This window comes from Drosophila ficusphila, unplaced genomic scaffold, assembly GCF_018152265.1.
Source record: "Drosophila ficusphila isolate 14025-0441.05 unplaced genomic scaffold, ASM1815226v1 contig_607, whole genome shotgun sequence".
Classification (NCBI taxonomy): Eukaryota; Metazoa; Arthropoda; class Insecta; order Diptera; family Drosophilidae; genus Drosophila; species Drosophila ficusphila.
Genome location: NW_025064537.1, coordinates 1397495 through 1414925, shown reverse-complemented (window position 1 = coordinate 1414925; position 17431 = coordinate 1397495). Strand labels below are relative to the sequence as shown.

Here is a 17431-nt window from a genome sequence, read left to right as displayed (position 1 = left end):
TTAATATTCATTTTCATAATATTACTTACAATAATTATTGTTGAAGTTACAAGAACTCCTCATTGATCTAAAAGGCATAAAAAACCTTTGATAATACAATGTATAATATCTTCTAAAATATTACCTTTATTAATAATATATTTTAGGATATTATTAATTATATTGTATTGCTATCAACAAAGCATTATTAAAGATTGTATTAGATTTCTCCAAGTACATACATAGTTGCGTAGCAGGAAGCACGCTCCAAGTAACTTATAAAAATGCATATAAAATAAAGGCAGAGATGGAAAGCCAAGAGGTTGGAGATCTTGGGAGGGGTTTCGGTGACCGAGCAGCAACAGGTGTAATAATTGAAATCTGTTTTTCCTCAAAACCCTAATCACGGTGAGTGAGCGCGCGAGCCAAGATATGTTCTTCAGATACTTTTTGGCCTGCGGTTACGCTCGGTGGCCTGGTGTCTGAACATTAACTCAACCAGCAGCTGTAAAATTACAGCAAATGTTTAACCAACCCCCTCGCAGGCAAATTGGGGAGGTGGGGCGCTCTTGGATTTGAAACTCCACTTTCAAAGACATAACTCATACGCCGCTTGGTACGGCGATGTCCTGCAGGAGAGTGGAAAAACGAGATACCTTTCCCACGATCCCGCGACTTCTGCTGACCTGCCTTAATTAAGCAGCCAGCCAAGCGTTGCCACATGTCGCACCCATGTTGCAGTTGCACTTGCAACTCCTCCTCTCCTTTTTCACCCTGTTTTTTTTCGGTGGATGACCTACGCATTACAAACGAAGCAAATTAAAATTTGCATATCAATCCCCGAAACCTGCGCCTCATGCTGATAATTATCTTTGCACACCACGGTGCCTCTCTTTCTCCATTTCTCCACCTGTCTCTCTCTCTCTTTCTTTCTCTCTCTTTCTCGGTTTCTCTGCACAGCCGGTAATTGAATTGGAGTGCAGCCGCGAAAAGGTCACAGACATTGCACATGGGAGCGCAGTCAGCGAAAAGCGCAACACCAACCTGCAAAGTGCTGAAGACCAAAATATGCAAGACTCTGAATACGCCTAAGGCGTATTTATTATACTTTGTTATTTACTTTGAGAGGTTAATCCAAAATGTTCTTACAAAAACGCCCGACAAACAGTATCAAAACCCAAAATAAATTAAACTAAATCATCTTCAAATTATTATAATTATTTGTTAAGCTATTATAATTATTTAAAATGCAAACTACACCTAATATTTATGCGCATTCAAAATATGCTTTTTTTTAATGCGCATAAATATTTTAGATAGTCACAGCGCTACCACAAGTTAATTAGGTTGAATTTATTATAAGCCTCAAATATGACAGCACTTCTCAGCTAAGTTTAAGTATTTTATCAGCCTACACAGTTGCTAAGAGTTAATTGACCTTAATGTAAAAAATCTAACGATGGTTTTCCCCTAAAATAAAAGACAGTTTCGTTTAAAGCTAAGCCTTTTCTAAATTATGTAAAATTGTACATCACGGGGTTCCCATTTTATTTGAAATAGAGAATTTTTTTTTATTTAAAAGATATTAAAGGCTTTTATAAAATTCGTTGAATTGGTTTTGGCTAAATAGAGCTTGCAGAAATTGAAGATAAGCCAGAGATTTACAAATACCCAGTTAGAATAATACAAAATTTCTAGGCAACACTAGTAATTGTAATTTATTTATATGCTAATTTAAATTAAAATATAATCTATATATATAAAAGCAAGTTGTGTTAGTTACACCACTTATAACTTAAGAACGGCTGAACAGATTTGGCTGAAAATTGGTAGGAAGGTAGCTTAGAGCCCGGAATAGGACTTAGGGTACTTTTTATTCCGTTCGACATACCAAAAATCGCATATAAACTGAGTTAATGAGGTAATCCTCATCACACTGACAAGCACACACTACCATAGCATTTTAACTCAATTTTTTTGAAGTGAATTGAAGTTATTTGTGATTTTGGTGAATTGAAGTGAAGTGAAGTTTTTCGTGCTTTTTGTGAATTGAAGTGAAGGGAAGTTTAATTAATAATGCCGCGACCAAGACGATCGAATCTTTCCCGACAAAGCCGTAATGCAAGAAGACTACGAAATACTGCAAATGGAAGGTCTGAAGAAGAACAAAACATTGAACGTGAACAGAACCGCGTTAGTATGGGTCGACTTCGTGCTACTCAATCAGCAGAGCAAAGAGAGGCAATCCGTAATACGGCTCGGTTGACAATGCAGAATCGTCGAGCTTACAACAGAGGTCAAGAAATAGATCATTTGCGACGCAGAAGAAATTTATCAAGTGCTGATTTGAATCGAACAGCGTTTCAATACGATTGCATCACTGATTACAGCTTGCATCCTAGCGTTTGCATTGGGCAAATGGACGTTGTTTGCGAGTATTGCGGTGCACTGAAGTTTTCCGGAGAAACGCCTGGATTATGCTGCTTTAATGGTTAAGTTAAATTGCCATTGTTGACTCCGCCACCTGAGCCATTGTATTCGTTGCTTTGTGGTGAAACACAAGAATCACGCCACTTTCTTGCAAATACCCGAAAATACAATGGTTGTTTCCAAATGACGTCATTTGGGGCAGATATTATCGAAGAACGAGGATTTAATCCGACATTTAAGGTTTTTTTTGTTTGTATTACATAGAATATAGTTAAAGAATAACTTACTTTATCTTAGATACAAGGGCAGATTCACCATCGAATTGGATCATTATTACCTTTCGAAGATAGACAAAAAAATTTTTACAAATATATTTCATGGGCAACATGGAAGAACAACTTGATCGACGTCTAGCGATCAATGAAGGGATGAAGCGAGCAATTCTTCAAGACATGCAGTGTCTGCTTCATGAACATCATGCGATGGTCAGGTTGTTTAAGAGTGCTTTAGAGCGCATGCCAAATGATGACTATAAAGTTGTCATAAAAGCAGATAAACGACCATCTGGAACACACGAAAGGACATTTAATGCTCCAACAATAGACGAAGTCGCACATCCTGATTGTGAACAATTTGATGAATGAGGAGATACATTATCGGGTTTTACTCTTGATCGAAGATAATATATGTGTTACCTCATGTGCGGTAATATATTAATCAGGTTAGAATGCCAGCGCCAAATCGTGAAATGAATGAGGCATTTAATCGAGAATTAGAACGGGAACGTGAATATGATCACCAGGAATTAAATTTATTAGTTCAAGCGAATGTACCCCTGTTGAATTCCCAACAGAAGAAAGTTTATAATACTTTAATGAAGGCAATCGATGAAGAAAATGGTGGTTTATATTTCCTAGATGCCCCTGGTGGTACTGACAAGACATTCCTCATGTCATTAGCTTTAGCAACTGTTCGGGCGAGATCCAACATAGCTGTTGCAGTTGCTTCTTTGGGAATAGCAGCCATATTGTTAGAAGGATGCCAAACGGCTCATTCAGCATTAAAATTACCGTTAAATCTTCAAATTATTGAGGAACCAACGTGTAATATTGCAAAACACTCGGAAATGGCCAAAGTTTTAATGGTATCGAAATAAAATTTTTCCTTTTCATATATAAAACAAAAAAAAATTTTCTTTATCTTTTAAACACCAAACGAAGTTTTACCTAAAACTATCGCCATCTGGTGGCGGAACGGAGTTCGCTGGGTTTACTAGTATACATATAAATATAAAGTAATAAGGAAACCCAAGAGGTGTAACGTGAATATTAAAGTTTTAAACTCAACTTATCCATTTTTCACTGCGGGGTTTTTAATAACTATTAGGGAATACATTTGTTCTTGAAGCCATAATACGAAATATGTAAAACACGATTCCTTCTGTGCAGTGTAATTAAAGCGAGTGCTCAACGCGTGAGATCATCCATGAATAAGGCAGGAGCCGTGGCCATCGCCATAGTTATAGCCACCGTCATCGCCATCGCCAGTGCTTTTGCTTTTGCCACTGCCATAGTCATAACCCATCAGCGTGGCAGCAACAGCAACAGCCACATCTACAGCCACCTGGGCGCACAAAATAATGCAAATTATCAGCTAGAAATTGCACGAGTGGTCAGGTGCATAATGAAGCGGCAGCTGGGGAAGATGCAGATGAGCCAGAAGCCGCCGCTCGCCCATAATTGAGTTGCCAATGTGCTCGATGGTTACTGGGGTTACTGGGCTCTCAGCTCTCCACTCTTGGCTCTTAGCTCTTTTCGGCCTTTGGTTCCCAGGCCAGCGGAAAGCGTTTTAAACACTCCGTTTCATAGATAATCATCATAATTATCTGGCGAACAATAAATATAATATCTAGGCAAATTACAACAATTAGGCGGCTCCCGGCAGCTCGCTGTTGGAAAACACCCAAAACTTGGGCCCAAAAACCCAAAAAAAATAGTAGAAATGAAAAAACAAAACCAAGCCAGGGGAAAGCAAATGATTGCTGGCTGACTGCATTAATGTGTCCCTCCTCTTGGCACATTGTACATTGTATGTGGAACACAATGGCTGGGTGGCCGCACAATAAACATGGTTTTCACACGCGTTTCATTTTCGGCGAGAGCACCCCACTCGCTCACAAATTAGGCAGAAAAACACTGGGCCCGAAAAATGATAAAATGCCAGCAATGGTTTTAGCCACAGCAGGCAGTGGGGGTTGGGGGAAAAACACTTCAAAAGTTAAAACCTATTTTGTAACTTCGTTTCGATTAGAAAGTAGTGTGAAGAATAAACTAGATAGTCGGCTCATTAGTTGAAAGTACACAAAATTAGGTAAACTTGTATATTTAAACCTTTAAAAGGTCTCTCTTAAAACGTTTCATAAATTTATTGTGCAACTTTTTTAAGGTTATCTTTTAATAATAATATGTATTTATAAAAAGTTAGATTTTCAATTTATAATGATAAACATCAATGCTTTTTTGAATGTTTCATAAGTCTATAATAGTAATTATTACTCTCATAAATATAAGCAAATCTAATACTTTTCCTAATGGAAATGGAATAATTTTAAAATTTTCATCTTGCGGCATAAATATTTTCTACACTTCACAATTTTATTGAGCGCTTTGTTGGATTTTAAAATTGACTTCTTAAAGATTTTTTTGACATCTTTTTACATTAATTGTTAATAAATATATCAAATAATTCCGTATAAATCTTACCACTCCCATTCATAAACAAAAGCGGCACTGTTAAATTATATTTTTACCATCTGTTTTCTGGGCATCGCATGGTATTACCAACATCGGATAGCAACAACTAAGCCCAATGCCTCCAAAAGCGGAAACTCATTGGCAACGCTTCGTTGCGTAAATTTCTCGACGCGACTTTTCGGCCAACAGGTTGGCAAAAAAAAGTAAACAACAAAAAAAACATCAAATAAAACAAGAAGAAAGAAAACAAAAATCTGACGCCAAACCGAACTAAAACCGCCAGCAAAATGGCCGACAATAACAAAAGTCAAAACAACAACAAAACGCAAAAAAAAAAAAAAAAAAAAAAAAAAATTTGTTTTAATATTTCAGTTACGCTTCGGCAAGCGACAACATCGCGATAGAGCTCCGAGTTAGACTTCTTGAAAAGTACCATACTATATGGTATAGGATATGGTATAGTACACACATATGTGGCGGGGGATGATAAACTGGAAAAGGGTAAATCACAGAGGAGCCCCACCGACTTGCCGATGGAGATCTCGTGCCAACCCAAACCACAGCCATCGAAGAATCCGCCAGGCCGAACCAACCATCCAACTGGCCAAACTGGGGAACGAACACCTGAGCATTTCTTTATGGATCTTGAGCAGAAAACCTATCGCGGCGTAACGCCATTAAAATTAGTGCCGAGCTCAGCTGAACCGAACTTGGAAGCCCCGGAGAAAGAACTATATAGTTGGTTAGGAGTTGGGTAAATAAAAGATAGGGGTACACTCTTGAAAACCCTTTCAACATTATAATACCAACGAAGCTTTAAATGAATGAATTTTTAGCAGTTTAGACTAATAATTATAAAATATTAACTTTAGCTGGTGCTGGTGAAAATTTTTTCAAAAAAAAAAATAATAATATTTTTTAAATACTAATTTTTTATATAAAAAAAAATTAAAAAATTAAAAAAAAATCACATATATTCTGTAGCACTCATTATCAAACATTTGAGTCAAGAATTGTCAATTTTGTCTTAAATAAAAAAATAAGTTGTTGTTTAAATTAGAATTTAATGTAACAAATTTATTTTAATATTGAGTATTGTTAATCATAAAATAAATGGCTATTCAATGATTATTTTAAACAAGTTCTTCAGAAAAAGCCAAGAATATTATTATTTAAAAATTGTTTATCTAAATACACATATTTTTTAATTTTTTACGAACAACAAATAAATTAAATTACTTTTACTTTGATGTAAATTACTTATAGTGTAATAATACAAGTATGTACTTTGGGGTAACAGAGCCGTCAAATGGAGTTCCAGTCACGAACGCATATCGGTTATAGCCAGTCGGTTCTTAGCCTGGTTACGCTTCGTTGTCGGATAGCAAGATGGCGTTGAATATTTCGGATATGTGGGATTGGGTGGGTGGAGGCAGATCCAACCAGATGTAAAGCTCGGCAAGAGCCACTATGAACATCCGATGTGGGAAAGGGCAGCCGTTGTCTCCCAAGTAATTAGAGTCGACAACAAAGACCATAATTACCTTGTAACTAGGAATTATGAAAATATCATAAAGACAAAAAGCCTGAAGAAATAGTGAAAAGAATGTAGTCTAGGGGCCACCCAGCCACAGAGATCAGACCTTAGCCACCTGACAGTAGTCAACCTTTAATGACTTTTATTCTCGTTTTGTACTTGAGTTTTTCCTTTATATTAGACGACTTCCCATGACTGTGCCTCCAATCTCGCATTCACTCGCAGCTTCTTCTTTTCTGTGGGTCAGGTCTAATCTCCGTCCTGATAATCTCGTCCCATCCAAGTCGATTTCTTGTCTGCCCATTCAGATCTCAGAGTGCGATGTAATAAAAACCCAGGCAATGGTATTCTGGTTTTTATTGTTTTCCAGTGATGGGAAGATGCCAATTGCCTTTGGACATGGCACAATATTATCGGCATTGAGGTAGAAAAACTTAGATCTAACCAATGTTTTTGTCAGATTTTATGGGTACTTTCTTTTAACATTCTTGGTCATGGGTTAATCTATAGATGGGGAATATTATAAGTAAAAAGGTAATAATAACCTTTCAAAGTAAAAGTTTTAATACATTAAATTACTTTCTAATTCAAAATAAACGTAAGTTAAAAGGGGTAAAACTCAAGAAAGTATTTCCGGTTAAGCCGGTAATTCTTCGGTTTTTATTTCGATCGATTAGATAATGCAATCACCTCTTGTAAAAATGATTTACCAAATATTAAAGTGAATCTTAAAGCAATAAGTGAACTGATAATAAACCTCCTTAAAAGAAGGGAAACCACCAACGGTAATCGAAAATACAACATTTATTATATGAGTCAACTCAACAACCTCAATCCTCCCCGCAGAGATTACATCTTACTATCAATGCTCTTATCAATTTAAACAGACTTGCAATTGACCAAAGTGAGAAAGGAAAATCAGTATACTTCGGACCTTTTTGCTGAGTAGATCGCGAAAATATGCTGAAAATAATTTTTTTCATCGCGAATATAGCGCTGATAAAAAGCTGCTTGGCCGTTTCACCAGAGGCATATCTGCTAAAAACTAACAGGTAGGCATTACAAATATTAAGTGTAATAAAATAAAAGTGTTATTGTAAGATTATTTAAAAAGAATTCAAACACTTGTGTAGTTTTTAAAATAATTACAATATTCTGTTGTTATATTGAAATGCATATATTACTGTTAATAAGTTTATTAAATTTATTATCTCAAATTAATTTTGACTATTCAAGAATATGAACTTAGGTCAAGCTCAATAATATATATTATATTTCTGATATATAGAAAAACTACATATCGCGAGGTACTATTAATCTATTATAAAAAAATACATTTTATTTTACAGTCTTCCCTCGGACTTAAATTTTATGCCCACCCTAGGCAATGGCCACCTGGGCTACACGGTCTTCGGGGATTCCATCTTTATGAATGGGGTCTACAATGGAGCTGGTGGAAATAGCAAGCGAGCTCGGATTCCCAACTGGCTCAATATTACCACGGAAGTTTGTGATCGCTTTGGTTGTGCCTCTAATAGCGATGTGGGTACCAAATACGAAATGGATCTCAGGGATGGATACTTCCGCTCTCTAACAACCTACAAAGAACTAGGGATAATATTGGAGCAAAAAACATATCCGCACAAGTTCTATAACCGGGCTCTGGTATATGAAGTAGTAGCTAGAAGAATTTCAGTCCGGAATTCAAGAGTTAACTGTGAGTAAACTTACCAAGAAATATATAAACACTTTTTTATATGATATATATATGTATATATTATATTTAAAATATTTCTGTGATTGGGATTATAACAGTCCTAAATTGTATCAACAAAAGTGCTTCTAATTTTTATTAAAAACAATATAAGACGATCGTAAACTCTCAAAAAAATCTATTAAAAAATAAAATAATTTTTAACCGTTTTTCAATATGACATATTATTCTGATTAACAAGATTTCACTCTGATCTTAAAGCTCCAAAGTATCTGAAACTCACCCAAAATCCCGGTGAATCCAGCGATGCCTTTGACTTTGTCGTTGTGAGCAACGGCAGTTCCTCCGACGGAGATTATCGAACGCTTCGAGGACGCACAAAGGTACTTGAGCTTGAGAAGTTCCAGCCGGATCCCCAAGAGATTTTCATCCTCTTCAGTGAATCATTGGAGGAGCCCCTAAAGCTGCAGTGGCCAACTTGGCAAGATCAGTTGAACTATAGCGTTATAATGACTATAGATCGGGATGAAAGTGTTGCCCGGAAAGAGCTCCAAGATGTACTCCAGTTGAGCTCGAAAAACATATTTCAAAAACACACTGAATCCTGGAACAGTTTTTGGGACAATGAATTCTCCATTGAAATAAGAGGAGATGCTCTGGAACTTTCGCAAATCGTAAATGCTGGCATATTTTATATGGTGAGCTCGCTTCCTTCACTCGAAACCAACCAGAAGAACGAACCCTTCTATGGATTGAGTCCCACTGGCTTGGGCCGTGGCAATCTGGAGGCGGACTACCAGGGGCACAACTTCTGGGACACCGAGATTTGGATGCTCCCGGTGGTCAGCATGTTCAACACAGAGTATGGAAAACAGGTGCTGGACTATCGCAAAAGAAAATTGGAGGCAGCTAAATACCATGCTAATGAAACCGGATACAAGGGAGCCAGGTGAGATCGAATTAATTAATAAGAATAAGAATACATATGCAACATTAAAAATTACTAAATTCGTTTTAAAAGTATGTAATTACATATATTTCTATTTATATATCTGAAAATTCAGTTTTTATAAAATTGTATCTATAACATTTATCCTACCGAATTAAACCATAAAAATGACTATAGGTTTAAATTTAATTTTATGGTTTCTTTTCCCAGATTTCCTTGGGAGAGTGCCTTCACTGGAACAGAGGTGACCAATCCCTGCTGTCCCGAAGTGTCGCAACAGGAGATTCACATTTCCCCCGACATTGTGTTTGCCCTGCAAAAGTTTTACGCCCAAACGTTGGATGATGAATGGGCTTGTGAGACAGCTTGGCCCATATCCTTTGAGGTCGCTGAATTCCTGATGAGTCGAGCCTCATGCGATGACTCTTTGATGGTGTGCCACCTACTTAACGTAATGGGTCCCGATGAGGATCACCCCGATGTGAATGATAACGTTTACACAAATGCCGTATCTAAAATCGCACTGAACTTTACCGAGTGGTTGGGTAAAATGTGCGGTAACAACAACACTGAACTCTTGGAAAAGTGGCGCAATCTGAGCGATCGTTTGGTGATTCTGCGGGACGAAAGCCTGGACTATCATCCCCAACATGAAGGATATGTCCTCAACACCACAGTCAAGCAAGCGGACACCATTCTACTCGGATATCCGTTGTTATTCGATACAGGGTGAGCTTGTCAGGTCTTAAGGTTTATGATTATTAAATTAATTTATACGATTTCCTATTGAAGCTCCACCCATCTAAATGACCTTCGGTTTTATGCTAACGTGACCCGAGAATCTGGTCCTGCAATGACCTGGTCCATGTTTGCCGCCAATTACATGCGTAGCATAGACCACGAGGTGGCCAATGAGTTCTTCGAGCGTGGATACAAGAGCTACGTTCGACCCGAGTTCAAGGTGTGGAGTGAAACCCCAGTTGGCTACGAGGGATCGGCGAACTTCCTCACTGGCATCGGTGGCTTCCTGCAGGCCCTGATATCTGGCTACGGTGGCCTCAACTTTGGCAGGACTCGCGATCAATTTATGATGATAATAGGCCTCACTTTCACGCCCCCGAATGTGGATGAGGTTTACATCAATTCAATAATATATGGGGACGCCAGGTGTAGCTTGACATTCAAAAATCGGTCATCTGAAATTCACTGTTTTGACAGGATTGGTAAGGGTTTCCAGATGACCCAAGGGCAGGAGAAAACCCTGCTTGGCAAGTCCTTTAACCGTAAGTGGAGTATACCAAACATATTCGTTCTTTGACTAACTCTTTATTCCTTTTTTCAGTGACCCACAAGAGTGGAGATCCCCCAATTCAAATCAGTGTCTTAAGATAAATCCAAAGTGTATTTGAATAAATATGAAGAGTATTACATATTTGGACCGGATGCATATATGGGAGCGCTAGACTTAGGGATTTATAATGCGGATTAGGAAGTATCTATTGCATTTGGTTATAGTTATGGTTATGGTTATCTTGTTATCTTGGTTACTATATCGCTTTCTGCTTCCTTTTCTACTTGAATTTGGCTATCGAGGAGCCGCTTACTCCTGGCGCGTTTTTATTGCTGCCACTGAGCACCACATAAGCGGTCTTGGTTTCCTTTTGCTTCTGCTGCAACATGGTCAGAGTTCCCAATGGTGTATCCGTGGAGCTCATGGTCTTCATTAGCTGCAAAATACATTTACCATAAAGTATTTATTATTTTTTTTATCTGCTCAATAGTGTACTCACCCCATCCTGTTCCATTTTCTTGAGACGCTTTTCAATCTTGTTCTTTCCCGGGCCTTTGCCGTGGAACTTATGTGACAAGTACCGGAAAGCCTCTTTCAGGTTCAATATGCGACCGTTGTCATCGATATAGTCCAGTTTGACATTGGGTTTGAAGGTCTCCTTATCCTTAAAGTCCGTAATTGGTCCAAAGTGAAAGCGATCACGACGCCCAACCTTGTCGTCCTCACTAAAAAGATTAAAAATAAATTAATTTAAAACAAAGTTTCTTATTAAGATTATGTGTGAACTAACCCAGCAGCTTTATCTTCGATGGAATAGTTTTTGGCCTGCAGATGAGCCATCTTGGTGTTGCTAGGCCTATTCTTTTCCTCCTTTTCGAGGTATCCCTTGGACAATGCCAATCGCAAAGCATTCGCAACTCCTGCGCCGACATCGGGTTCCTCGTCTAGAATGGCACGATCCTCCAGGTCCTCGCCCAGGTTATCCAAGTCGGCGGGCTGCATGACTTCATCGGGATTAACTGAATTCCAGGTACCATGACTCAGGGCAGGCTCATCGTCTTGCGTGTCCATGTGCTCCTCCGTCTGTTCCGTCTTGTCGAAGTCCATCATGTCATTGGAATCCTCGTTACGATTTCCCGCCATACCATATGTGGGAATGTCGCCCAAAGTGCGGCAAAACTCCGCTGTGGCATTTAACACGATGTTGCCATCGACGCCGGTTAGCACCACACCAGAACTGGTGTCCTCCACGGGTTCGGGTTTGATCTCCCGCTGAATGCTCTCGAAGTCAACAGGCAGCGGCTTCTTGATTATATTCTCCTTTTGTTTTAGTTTGCGGGCCTTTGCTAGAACCCGTTCCAAATCATCATCCTCTGCTTCCACCTTGACATCAGTTTTAATTTCCATCTCCTCATCCTCATGATCACGATAACGTCCTCCACGAATACCAAAGTTTGAGGATCCAGATGTTCCCGGCTCAGCCAAAGGCAGAAGATCCTCGGCTTTAAGTTTTTGGCGAAGTTTCTTAACTTTTTTCTTTGGCTTCTTGAACCTGCAAGAAAATTTACATTACTTATAAAATAAAAGCGGTTTAAATTAAGAGAATGAAAACATACTTGGCCAACTCTTCTGTACTGTATGTGTCGGATGCCAACTGCAGATTGGTATCCTCCAAGGTTTCCAATCGTTTGCCGGCCAATTTGGTTTTAATTTCCAAGAGTTTGCGCCTGTGTTCGCGCTCTTCATCCATATTCTCGCCAATAACAAAGTTCTTGCGTTTTTTTGGCTGGCCCTCGATCTCATCGTCGTACTTCTCCAGAACTGAACGATCGATGGGATTTCCCAACTCATCGTACTGCTCCTCGTAAACATTATAGCCATAACTTAGCGGGTTCTGCTTCTTGTTGGCCACATTCTTCTTGTAACGCTCCTCGTCGACCATGTTTACATTGACTAGAGTGTCGCCCTCCTCTTCATTCAGCACATCTTGATCCTTAAGTGTTAGGATGACGGTGCGCCCTTCACCAAAATCATCCATGTCGTGATCAACTCGCAGGCCCTTTAAGTTGCTATCTCCATAGGCCCGCTGTCGGGCTTTGGTTTTCTCCTGTTCAAGCAGGTCCGAAACACCAAATGCCTCATCCAGCTCCTCCAGCTCTTTAGCCTGGGATAGGAAATTTATATTAATTTATATTAATAAATGAAAAAGTAGAAGCTTAATTACCTTTCGCTTGGCTTCTTCGCGTTCGTTAACCACTCGCTTGTTCCTGTCCACCCACTTGGACGCATTGTCCGTTTCCTCGTCGGACTCTCCCAGCGTTTTGATGCGAGCCAAGCGCTCCTCCAAGAAACGCTTCTCCTTGCGCTGCTTGAGCTTCTCGCGCAGCTTCTCTGCCTCCTTCTTCTCCTTCAGGTTGTCGGCTGGCTTGTGCAGGAATTCGCCCCACTCGTCTTTGTAGGAGGAGAGATCGGCTTCGCCGGAGGATTTTTTGCTCTCTGCCTGACTACCATTTCCGGCAGACGATGCCACCTTGCTGGGACCACTGTCCACTTCGAGTGGCTTCAGACCCAGCTTGGCACGCAGCTTATTGGTCTCCGTAATGGAGAGGACATCGCCTGCTCCGTTTTCGGGTATGGGAGAAAAGGAACGTGAGGAGGGTTCGCGTTCCTTGGCGGCGGGTTTTCGGGTGGCCGGCGGAGGCGACTGGGATCTGGAACGTTCCCGGTTTCGCTCCCGCTCGCGTTCTCTGCCGGATCGCTTGCGGGCCTCCCGCTCACGCTCGACTTCGCGTTCTCTTCGGGAATCATATTCCGCGTGCCTGGAGATTTGGGGCGGCGGAGGAGCAGTGAGCTCTCGTTCACGTTCCCTTTCACGCTCCTTGAGTCGCTCCTTTTCGCGCTCCTTGAGGCGTTCTTTCTCGCGTTCCCTTTCCCGTTCCCGTTCCCGTTCGCGTTCCTCGCGCTCCTTGAGTCGCTCCTTCTCCCGTTCCCGTTCACGCTCCTTTTCCCGATCCCTTTCACGTTCCCTTTCGCGTTCCCGCTCACGTTCACGGTCCCTTTCCCTTAGGAGATCACGATCACGCGCAGACTCGCGCTCTCTGTCCCGATTGGAGGTCTCCCTGGCATCCCTGTTCCTGGTCTGTTCCTGTACAGGAACCTCGACGCAGTCCGAACCTGCAAGTAAGGAACACCGGTTAGAACTGTATAATACCCAAAGGGACAATCGCTTCAACCACTTCTGCTCGCCCACTCACAATCTGCTCCAGCAGCGGAACACCTGCAAGAAAAGGAGAAACGAGGAGAAACGCAACGGTGGGTTTAGTACGTCCGAAAGAGGAAGAGTGCAGGTCCAAGGCAATTGCCGGGTCAGGGCGGTCCGGAAATCAGATATAATCGCTTTTCCGCCGGATCCGCCGCCCTTGGCAATAACCCTTTTCTGTCTGGCCTGCACTGGCGGTAAAAACGGGCAAACACTTACTATCCGAGTCCGATTCCTCCAGAGAGATGACCTCGCTGGCCCGCTCGCGCTCCTTGTGCTTGTGGTGCTTGTGGCGGTGCTCCTTGTGTTCCTTGTGCTCCTTGTGCTTCTTGTGCTTGTGTCTGTGACGCGACGAGGAGTCGTCTGTCAAGTCAAGGGTCACATCTTCGTCCTCTGTGACCCGCCGCTGGCGTTCTGACGACCGCGAACGATGTCGGCTCTTCTTTTCCTTCTTGTGTTTTTTTCCAGACGACGAAGAACCCATTTTTTAACAAAATAGGAAAAAAAATTTCACAAAAAAAGCAATACAGTCAACCACTCACGATACTATCGAAATATCGAACAGTTGGCTTCCGAAAAACTACTGAGTTTTCGATAACAATCGATAGTGCTTAGCGCATACATTTTTCTAACACTATACTTTGCGGATTTATGTTAACAATTATATATTATATAATATTATATTCTTTTTGAAATGCCCGAATAATAAATATACTCTACTCCGTATACTATGGAGAGTGCTACTTAAACACCTTTGCACATTAGAACTTTTACCTTAATATTATGATTATAACATGAATTAATTTTTTAAAAGATAGAAAAAGTAGTCATTTAAAATCAATGAAATATCTTCTCAGCTTTTCTTAAACAAAATTTGTATACAAACAATTAAAAAAAAAAAAAAAAAAACATACTAAAATAAAATATACAAATTTACCAAAGAAGTGTTCACCCTAATTTTTCATCTTACCGATTTTACCATTCACAACGACCATAATAACAAACACCACGCGGACTTATTGAAATAAACAATGGAAATAACTAAAGTAAATAGAAATAGATTTGTAAGTTGAAACTAAAAATTAACTGTTTTGTGACCCACAGAAGTCGAAGAAATCAAAGAACTCAAAGAAGTCAAAGGCCCTCAAGGACTCGGCCGTTTCTCTTAAATTGACTGCACTTCATCGCAAACAAAAGGAAGTTGCCCGCGTGCTCACTCTCAAACAGGAAATATTATTAAAATCGGGAGTGTCCTACCTGGAATATCTGGAGATCCGCGCAGAAATCGAACGACTTAATAGCGTGAAGGAGACATTTTTGCGTCGTGTTGACAAGTTGAAACAGCAAGACAAGTAGTTTTAAGTTATAAAGTTTATTTAAGAAAAATTAAGTATGGTACAAAGTATGAAATGTTCTTATAGTAAATATCAACATAATTTGAGTAGTAAAGTAAATTTATACATGTTCAATTATTCATGTACAATTGTACATTTACAATTATAAAGGTACAACGGTTCATGTATAATTATACATGTAAATTTCAATTAATAAAGCAAACTTCGTTTAATATATAATTTATCAAAAACAAAATGCAAAAAGACGACGTGCAGCAAGAGGTCCATGAGGAACGGCGATGGTGCGCTCTTGGGAACCATATGCTAAGGACCCCATATCGTGAACTCGGCAATGAGCATTTGTACAAGTTTGCCAAAAAGCTTAATTCCGAAATCCAGATAACGTCGCCTTTATGTATTCCATGCTATCGAAGTCTGGTAGAAGTTTATAACATAAAGAATAACAACGCCAGAAAGCACAGGGAGCGGGCTGAGGCCTCAAGTATCACTGATGTCAGCAGCAATTCTGCTGACAATTCCACTCCAGCAAGTAATTCTGACGACGAGCCCAACTCGAATTTAAGTTTAAATGTAGTAAATGGCACCCGGTTGCCCCATATTCAGCCAATTCCCAGAAGACGTCCTGCTCTTCATTTGAACAAGGAAGCCATGGACATCTATTTGCAGGGAACTACCGGAGGATAAGCAGATATCTCTCTCTTATAACAATATTTATATCTTATAACAATATTTTCATAGCTTAACTGTTTTCAATTTCATTTTTTCATGTACTCTAATCAATCAGCGACAGTAAAGATTGGAAGAATAGCTTTTAAAAGCACTTAAATGTTATATGTAGAATTCAAAATACTTAAACCTACAAAAATCGGCTAAGATCGTAATTTGTAATACCTTGGTTAGTTCATCATGTAGCTTCTAGTTTTACTGTAGATACAATTTTGTACCTTTATAAAATATTTGTTATTTTTGGTAGTCAATTTTGCTTTTCACTTTCTTGCGCTAAAGCTTAAGATCAATAGCTAAATAAGAAGGATTACAACGTTAAGAAAATTAGATTAATAGTTTCCAAGTTGTTAGTTCTGGTAAACGTTTAAGTTTCAATAATTTGAAAAGAAAAAAAAAATGTCGCTGTCAGCGTTAAAGAAATTTGGAACATTGGAGGCTTAACCTCATTTAGTTGGAACACATGAGATTCATAGTTTTGGTTGTTCAGGAACATTTTGAAAATGTAAAATTTAAATTTTTTTCATTTGGTATAGAGATTGCGATTATGTTTTGGTTATTTTTTGTTTTTCTATTCTGACGGAATAAGCTTATTCTCGGTCTTCTTAAAGGCTTTCCACATGCGACTGAAATCCGCCTGAAACTTGCCCGCAAATTCCTCGTCCGCACTAATGATGCAATTCTCCCAGTTGCCTCCAAATCCCTGTCGGGTCCAGTTAACAGACCCAGTGATAATGACACTGCAAAACGGACGCATCCACTTGCGCTGCTTCAGCAGCCGAATCTCCTCCACTCGCTCCGCACCATCAATTACGCAGTACTTGTTATGCATCATTTTAGTGGAATCGGGAGCGCGGACTGGAACCCCAAGGCGAGCCAGTTCATTGATCTGTGATCCACTGGAGTAACACATCTCACGATCGGTAATAATCCTTAAATTTACGCCTCGTTGCAATGCTCGCTTGAAAGCTTCCGCCAAAAAAATGGAGGTAAAGGTATAGATAGCCACATCAATGGAGTACACAGCCCGGTCAATCTGTTCCACTATCTTTTCCAAGTTCCGCTGTGAGCAGTGCTCGTTCCGGCATTGGGTGACCATTGGTCCAGATCCCGGAATGCTGTTTCGGAGATGCTGAGCCGCACAGATTTCCCCCAGTTCGTTAAACACGAGAACTTCATTTACGACAAGTTGTTTTTTCCTTAGGCCTAGAAAGTACTTGACCACCTTCCAGACCACCTCTGATACAAAAACAGTGCCGGCCCCAACGCTGATGGTAGCCAGTATTGGGTGGCTTCGGATGTGATCCATTATCAATTGAGTACACAACATTTTCTTGGAAGCTTCTAGCGCGTCGCTTTAAAACATGATCGTAAAGTTGCCATATGCTTCCACTTCCAATCTTGTGGTTAGTATTTTTAAGTGATCAAGTTCCTTCATAAT

The 17431-nt window shown here is 39.9% G+C and overlaps 4 protein-coding genes across 4 annotated transcripts; 2 read left to right on the top strand and 2 right to left on the bottom strand.

The window, feature by feature from the left end:
* The first annotated feature begins 7628 nt into the window (after positions 1 to 7628).
* On the top strand, positions 7629 to 10794 carry LOC108093491 (protein-glucosylgalactosylhydroxylysine glucosidase). Its single transcript, XM_017193581.2, has 6 exons — positions 7629 to 7751; positions 8049 to 8416; positions 8675 to 9362; positions 9573 to 10091; positions 10155 to 10645; positions 10705 to 10794. Exons 1-6 carry the CDS (start codon positions 7660 to 7662, stop codon positions 10752 to 10754), a joined length of 2208 nt encoding a protein of 735 aa, XP_017049070.1. The 5' UTR covers positions 7629 to 7659; the 3' UTR covers positions 10755 to 10794.
* LOC108093490 (U4/U6.U5 tri-snRNP-associated protein 1) lies at positions 10746 to 14469 on the bottom strand. Its single transcript, XM_017193580.1, has 6 exons — positions 14132 to 14469; positions 12878 to 13827; positions 12270 to 12817; positions 11444 to 12205; positions 11153 to 11378; positions 10746 to 11089 (listed from the first exon to the last, which is right to left on the bottom strand). Exons 1-6 carry the CDS (start codon positions 14394 to 14396, stop codon positions 10934 to 10936), a joined length of 2907 nt encoding a protein of 968 aa, XP_017049069.1. The 5' UTR covers positions 14397 to 14469; the 3' UTR covers positions 10746 to 10933.
* A 356-nt stretch (positions 14470 to 14825) lies between these two features.
* On the top strand, positions 14826 to 15502 carry LOC108093494. Its single transcript, XM_017193583.2, has 2 exons — positions 14826 to 14958; positions 15017 to 15502. The coding sequence occupies exons 1-2, from the start codon at positions 14944 to 14946 to the stop codon at positions 15266 to 15268; spliced, it is 267 nt and encodes an 88-aa protein (XP_017049072.1). The 5' UTR covers positions 14826 to 14943; the 3' UTR covers positions 15269 to 15502.
* LOC108093493 (mitochondrial cardiolipin hydrolase) lies at positions 15266 to 17345 on the bottom strand. The gene has a single exon (XM_017193582.2). It carries the CDS (start codon positions 17318 to 17320, stop codon positions 16562 to 16564), a length of 759 nt encoding a protein of 252 aa, XP_017049071.1. The 5' UTR covers positions 17321 to 17345; the 3' UTR covers positions 15266 to 16561.
* Between the last annotated feature and the right edge of the window lie 86 nt (positions 17346 to 17431).

Bases quoted from the DNA above. Each gene is read 5' to 3' on its own strand.
- LOC108093490 (XM_017193580.1), bottom strand. From the start codon at position 14,396: ATGGGTTCTTCGTCGTCTGGAAAAAAACACAAGAAGGAAAAGAAGAGC. The intron at 13,828-14,131 runs GTAAGTGTTTGC...CCTTACTTGCAG, and splicing joins GGAGGAATCGGACTCGGATA to GTTCGGACTGCGTCGAGGTT. The intron at 12,206-12,269 runs GTATGTTTTCAT...ATTTTCTTGCAG, and splicing joins AGTACAGAAGAGTTGGCCAA to GTTCAAGAAGCCAAAGAAAA.
- LOC108093493 (XM_017193582.2), bottom strand. From the start codon at position 17,320: ATGTTGTGTACTCAATTGATAATGGATCACATCCGAAGCCACCCAATA.
- LOC108093491 (XM_017193581.2), top strand. From the start codon at position 7,660: ATGCTGAAAATAATTTTTTTCATCGCGAATATAGCGCTGATAAAAAGC. The intron at 7,752-8,048 runs GTAGGCATTACA...TTTATTTTACAG, and splicing joins TATCTGCTAAAAACTAACAG to TCTTCCCTCGGACTTAAATT. The intron at 8,417-8,674 runs GTGAGTAAACTT...CTGATCTTAAAG, and splicing joins CCGGAATTCAAGAGTTAACT to CTCCAAAGTATCTGAAACTC.